We start from the raw sequence: 6,600 nt of genomic DNA, 5'->3' as shown, positions 1-6,600 counted from the left end.
TGATAATAGAAGTTCGGTGAATATTTTGTACTACGATGCCCATCAAAAAATGGGGATGATGGAAAGCCAGTTTCGGAGAATGAATGCTCCACTGGTCGGATTTACCGGAGATTCGGTCCCGGTTGAGGGCGAGGTCGGCCTCCTTGTCACGGTCGGGCTCGCTCCCCGAGAAAGTACTGTGAGGATGGATTTTCTTGTGGTCCGCCTATCCTCAGCCTACAACGCCATTCTCGGACGACCAGGGCTAAATGCCCTCCGAGCTGTGGTCTTGACCTATCACCTGCTTATGCGGTTCCCCACCGACCAAGGAGTAGGCCAAGTTCGTGGGGACCAGTCAATAGCTAAGCGGTGCTACATGGCAACTCACCAAGCAAAGCAACCAGCTAAGGCACCAAGCCGGGAGGAGCTACCGGCCAAGGCGCCAACTCAAACGTCAAATCAGATGCTGCCCATCGAAACCTTGGAAGTGCGGGACAACTCCCGAAAAGGACGGGTAGAACCTGGTGAGCTTCTTACCCAGATTCCTTTACAAGAAATTACCCAGAGCTAACCATGCAGGTCGGCTCCGGCCTGAGCTCCCTCGAAAGAAACCGCTTGACCGAGTTCCTTCAGTCCAATGCGGACGTCTTCGCCTGGTCGCCCGCCGACATACCAGGAATAGACCCGAGGTCATGATTCACCGACTCCAGGTGAAACCGACCTGCAGACCTGTGCAGCAGAAGAAATGGAGCTCCACCCCAGAACGACAACGAGCAGCGGCTGAGGAAGTGGACAAACTTCTCGAAGCCGGCTTCATCCGGGAGGTCTCCTATCCAGATTGGCTCGCCAACGTGGTTCTCATGAAGAAAGCCAAAGGGAAGTGGTGCATGTGTGTGGACTCCACCTCGGGACACCAATTGCTGACCTTCATGGACGCCTTCTCGGGATACAATCAAATCCGAATGGTGCCAGAAGATGAGGAAAAGACGGCCTTCATCACTGACAAGGGCATCTATTGCTACAAAGTGATGCCGTTCGAGTTGAAAAATGCCGGAACAACATATCAAAGACTGGTCAGCCAAATCTTTGAAAATCAAATAGGCCGAAACATGGAGGTCAATGTGGACGACATGCTGGTAAAAAGCCGAACAGCGGAGGACTATGTGGCGGACCTCAATGAGACATTCTCCACACTTAGAAAGTATCGGATGAAGCTCAACTCTGCTAAGTGCGCATTCGAAGTCACCTCGGGCAAATTCTTTGGCTTCGTAGTCACCTAGCGTAGAATCGAAGCAAATCCCGAGAAGATCCGGGCGCTGCAAGAGATGGTGCCACCAAAGACGGTCAAGGAGGTACAGCAGCTCATTGGGCGTGTCGCGACTCTGGGAAGATTTATTTCCAGGTCGGTCGAGCAGTGCCTCCCATTCTTTACAATCCTCAAGCGACCGAAGAACTTCTTGTGGTCGGAGGAATGTCAGCAGGCTTTTGAAGAGCTTAGGCACCTCCTTGCCTCCTCTTCATTACTTACAAAACCCCAGCAGGGTGAGCTCCTCTATTTGTACCGGGCTGTCTCCCCGGTTGCAGTAAGCTCGGTCTTGGTCCGAGAAGAGAACAAGCTTCAAAGACCAGTGTATTATACCAGCCGGGTCCTGAGGGATGCCGAGACCCGATATTCCAAACTGGAGAAAACAATCTTCGCCCTGGTCATCTCGACTCGAAGGCTCCGGCCCTACTTCCAGGCCTACACTGTGGCCATACGGACCGACCAGCATATAAAGCAGATTCTGCAACGCTCGGATCGCGCCGGGAGGATTGCCAAGTGGGCAGTTGAGCTCGGGGAGTTCGACCTCGAATACCGTCCGAGGCCGGCGATCAAAGCCCAAGCGCTCGCCGATTTCATCGTGGAGTGCACTTTGCCGGACGATCCCGAGCTCCCACTCATGCCAATGGAGGAGACCCCGAGGCAGCCATGGGTCCTATATGTAGACGGCTCTTCGACCTTGGGGGGTAGTAGAGCAGGTCTTATCCTTACAAGCCCAGATGGGGTAGTTGCGGAGCAGGCCCTACGCCTCGAGTTTCCAGCCTCGAACAATGAGGCAGAGTACGAGGCGCTCATCGTCGGGCTCAAATTAGCAAAGGAGCTGAAAGCAGAGGATCTGAAGGTCTTCAGTGACTCCCAACTAGTCGTAAGCCAGATTCTGGAAGACTTTGAAGCAAGAGAGCCATCGATGCAGAGATATCTTCAAAAGGTGCAAGACCTCACGTCCACCTTAAGCTCCTTCAATATCCAGTACATTCCCAGAACAGAGAACCTAAGGGCAGACCAACTATCGAAGCTGGCGACTTTCCGCATGAGCGAGCTTCCTAAGGCAACAATGCTCAAATATCTCCAAATGCCCAGCACAGAGGAGCCTGAGCCAACCCTCTGCGTCGACATCGAGCCGAGCTGGATGGACGAGCTCGTCAACTATCTACAAAATGAGGCCCTCACCAACGATGCGCTCGAGGCTCACCGAATCAGACGTCTAGCCTTCCGGTATATATTATATGAAGGTAAGCTTTATCAAAAATCTTTTACCTCTCCTCTCTTCAGATGCCTGCGCCCGTCAGAGGCGGACTATGCTATGCAAGAGGTTCATGAAGGGATATGCGGGAACCATCTGGGAGGCCGAGCACTGGCCCACAAAATCTTGCACCAAGGATACTATTGGCCCACACTTCAAAAGGACACAACGGACTTCGTCCGAAGGTGTGATCGATGCCAGCGGAACACCAACATCCAGCGCCGACCCTCAGCCCCGCTGACCTAGATCAGTGCCCCCTGGCCATTCGCCCAATGGGGGATTGACATCCTGGGACTATTTTTCTTTGCTACTGGGCAAAGAAAATTTCTGGTCGTCTCCATCGACTACTTCACCAAATGGGTCGAAGCCGAACCGGTGGCCCGGATCTCCGAACAGAAAATGCGGAACTTCGTTTGGAAGTCAATAATCTGCAGATTTAGACTCCCCCGCATCCTTATATCTGATAACGGCCGTCAGTTCGACAACATCCGTTTTAGAGTATTCTGCTCCGAGCTCAGCATCGATCACCGCTTCACCTCGATAGCCCATCCACAGACGAATGGAGAAACCAAGGTAACAAATCGCACCATCCTCCAGGGGCTCAAGGCTGGGCTCGACCGATCCAAGGAGCAATGGGTCGAAGACCTCTACAATGTCCTCTGGGCCTACAGAACCACATTCCGACTTCCTACCGGCGAGACCCCCTTCAACCTGGCATACGGAACGGAAGCTGTCATCCGTCTGGAAGTTGGACTCCCCTCGCCAAGAGTGGAACATTACGACGCAACCTCCAACTCCTCCCAACTCAGGGGCAACCTAGACCTCATCAAGGAGACAAGGGAGGCAACCCGAGTTCGTATGGTAAGATATCAACGAAAGACGGCACAGTACTATAACTCCAGAGTGAAGGCCAAGCTTTTCAAGGTAGGAGATCTTGTCCTCAGGAGAGCAGAAGTTTCTCAGCCCACCGAGCAGGGGAAGCTTGCTCCGAACTGGGAAGGACCCTACCGGGTTGCGCGAGTCCAGCGGCCCGGAGCATACAAGTTGGAATCTCTTGAGGGGACCCTCATTCCACGAAGCTGGAATTTTGAAAATCTTCGGATATACTACCAGTAAACTCTCCAGGGGTCCTCGACGATTGAGAATACAATTCTCGTCCCCTTCTCATGTCAATTCATTCACAGTTTTTCTTTAAATTATTCCGTGCTCCTCCTGATATTGGGACACTTGTGATCTTCCGAAAACCCGACCAAGCTCGGATGCCCAACCAGGTTCAGATGCTCCAGCCAAGTCTGGAACGCCTCACCACGTCGACGTCGAGCTCGGTCTCGATCTTCTTCAAAGACCTCGACTAAGGTCGGGATGCCCCGTTGTTCGATAATGAGCCCAAGCTCCCTCGACCTCGGAAAGCGTCACCAGGTCGACAGCGAGCCCAAGCTCCCGATTCTCCGACTAAGATCGGGATGCCCCACTGAGTCGATAGTGAGCCCAAGCTCCCTCGACCTCGGGAAGACATTCAACAACGGGGTAGTACTTTCGCGGACCTCCGAAGCCTTCAACAATGGGGTAGTACCTTCGTGGATCTCCGAGGCCTTCAACAACGGGATAGTACCTTCGTGAACTTTCGAGACCTTCAACAATGGAGTAGTACCTTCGCAGACCCCGAGGCTTTCCCCCGAGGCCTTCAACAATAGGGTAGTACCTTTGCTGACCCCCGAGGCCTTCAACAATGGGGTAGTACCTACACGGACCCCCTGGCGCGCAGGCGTGCCTAAATCAGACAATACCTCATAGGGAACGCAGCATTCTTCGCTACTCGGCCAGTGCGAGCTACGCTGTTGCGCCCCTAAAGGCCAAGGAAGCGGACTACAGGCCGAGGAACGCCCCTAAAGGCCAATAATAGATCAGAGTCGCTCACCTCCACTTGAGATGCCCGGCTCCGATGGTGCAAGAGGTATAACCCTACCCAACACCTATGTCATTGTATTTACTTGCTTATAATACAAGACGGTCGGCAAAACCCCGACTAAGCTCGGAACCCCCCCCGACTAAGGTCGGGATGCTCTCCTGAATCAACCATGAGTCGAGGTTCCCTTAACCTTGCGCGTACTCTCCTCATCACTAATCTCCGGGACAATCTTCACTTGCTCCGGATCCCTCCGAATGAGGGCTTGGCCGAGTCCAAATGTCGATTTAAGCCGACGACGGCCTGTAGCGACGACCTCGAGCTCCGCCCGATGATACTCTGGCCGAGCTTGGAAGTGCCAAGTTACTCACCGTAAGTTCCGATTCTACTTGTTGATACTTCGACCAAGTTCGAGATCAAAAGGTACGAAAGCCCCAACAGTAGCTCGACCTCGGTCTACGATCTCTTCGGGGCCCGACCCTAAAGCCCTGGCAAGCTTGTTCTTTAAGCCAAGCCCAAGGACTTGGCCAAATTTTCCAGAAGGTAAATCTAAATGCCTAACGGGATCTCTTCGGAGCCCGACCCTAAAGCTTTGGCATGCTTGTTCTAAAAGCCGAACCCAAGGACTTGGCCAAATTTCCGGAAGCTAAACCCAAAGGCTTAGCAGGACTTCTTCGGAGCCCGAGCTCAAGGACTTGGTGAATTTTTCTAAAGTCTAAATCCGGAGCCTTAACGCGATCCCTATCAGAGCTAAGCCTAACGACTTAGCGAATGCTATCGGAATCTAAGTCTGTAGATATAGCCGAGCTTGAAGACTCAACTTAAGCAACTAAGGTAAAAGTTTACCTACTATGCCAAAAAAAAAAAAAAGTGAGACAAACACAGATTCAGAAAAAGAAAGTTCTTCATTAATAAAAGCCCAAAGACTAAGTACAAAATCAAGGTTCGGCCGTATAATGATTTCGGAGGCCGACCTCATTTACAAAAAAGAAGAACCAAAAGAAGAAAAAAGACTAAGTCCTAAGGAGTAGTCGTAGATTCGGCGCCGGCCTCGAGGTCATCCACGACGACCACCTCGGGATTCTCAGCTGGAGCCTCCCCGAGTTCTTCCGCCGGCCCGGCCGCAGTCATAGAAGTCTCGGTCGGAACGTCGCCAGCGGCTTCAGGGGCGGCATCAAGCACTCCTTCAGGAGCTCCCTCGGCGGAAGCCTCCCGAGCGGCCTCCTCGGCTGCTTCGACCTTAGCCCCGGCCGGGCATTTGGGCCCGCCCTCGTCCTCGTCGATCCCCCCTCCGGGCTGGAGCATACTGAGATCGAACTCAGGGCAGAGCCGCTTCAGTTGCCTCCGGAAGCCTTCGAAGCCACGGATAAGCCCATCCACGGCCTCTTCCTCCAGCAACTCAAGGAACTCTTCTGACTCCCGGAAGAGTTGCACCGTATGTTGAGCTTGCTCCAAGGCCCTCTTCTCCCGAGCCTCGAGCTGCTCAACCTTTAGCTGGGTGCCCCTCGCCTCATGCTGGAGGACAGCGATCGCGGAACGAGCTTTGGCCAAATGAGCCTCAGCGGCACGCACCTCCGACCCGACCAGAGTATGCGCGGCCCGCTCCTCCTCTAGCTCCGCAGTCAACGTCCGGAGCTCGGCTTCGCTGGCCTCCACCCTCGCGAGGAGCTCCCTCCGCAGGACCTCGACCTCGCCCAGTCTCCTCTCGGCCTCCTCCTACCCCCGCAGACATCTTCGGGCCTTGTCCCGGTAGTCTGCCACCACGGAGATCAGCATGTCGACCTCGTGAAGATGCTGCAAACAGAGCAAATGAAAGAATAAGCCAAGGCCAAAGATTGGATACAGGAGTTAAGGCCAAAAACAAACTTACCCGAATGGCGGAGCAAAAGGTCCCGTCCATAAGACTGTTGAAGTTTGCGGATCGGAACTCGGCCTGATCGGCCGGAAGCAATGCGACCCGGAAGACCTGACGCGCTACTTCGGCGTCATAGAGGGCCGAGTCACCCTTAAAGACCGCCCACTCGGGGCAGTGGGGCCTCCTCTCCTGTCGGGTCTCGCCCCTCGAAGGACCTGGAAGACTGGGCCTCGCTGGGCTCGGCGAAGACGAGCTCGGGACCCTTAGGCCGCTCCCCGGCTCAGGGATCGAGCGCC

At 54.1% G+C, this 6,600-nt stretch overlaps 1 protein-coding gene across 1 annotated transcript; it reads left to right on the top strand.

Annotated features, from left to right (window-relative positions):
• The first annotated feature begins 1,925 nt into the window (after positions 1 to 1,925).
• On the top strand, positions 1,926 to 3,659 carry LOC148703357 (uncharacterized). The gene is made up of 2 exons (XM_088722948.1): positions 1,926 to 2,515; positions 3,041 to 3,659. The coding sequence occupies exons 1-2, from the start codon at positions 1,926 to 1,928 to the stop codon at positions 3,657 to 3,659; spliced, it is 1,209 nt and encodes a 402-aa protein (XP_088579074.1).
• Positions 3,660 to 6,600: the final 2,941 nt, after the last annotated feature.

Source organism: Phoenix dactylifera, chromosome 5 (genome assembly GCF_051530095.1).
Source record: "Phoenix dactylifera cultivar Ajwa chromosome 5, Ajwa_hap1_PhDact_Kaust_v1.1, whole genome shotgun sequence".
Classification (NCBI taxonomy): domain Eukaryota; kingdom Viridiplantae; phylum Streptophyta; class Magnoliopsida; order Arecales; family Arecaceae; genus Phoenix; species Phoenix dactylifera.
Note: the sequence above shows the minus strand (reverse complement) of the source record. Positions and strands in the feature narration are given on the sequence as shown.

Coding starts and splice junctions, on each gene's coding strand:
- LOC148703357 (XM_088722948.1), top strand. CDS start 1,926: ATGGAGGAGACCCCGAGGCAGCCATGGGTCCTATATGTAGACGGCTCT. Junction 2,516..3,040: donor ATCAGACGTCTAGCCTTCCG/GTATATATTATA, acceptor CATCCGTTTTAG/AGTATTCTGCTCCGAGCTCA.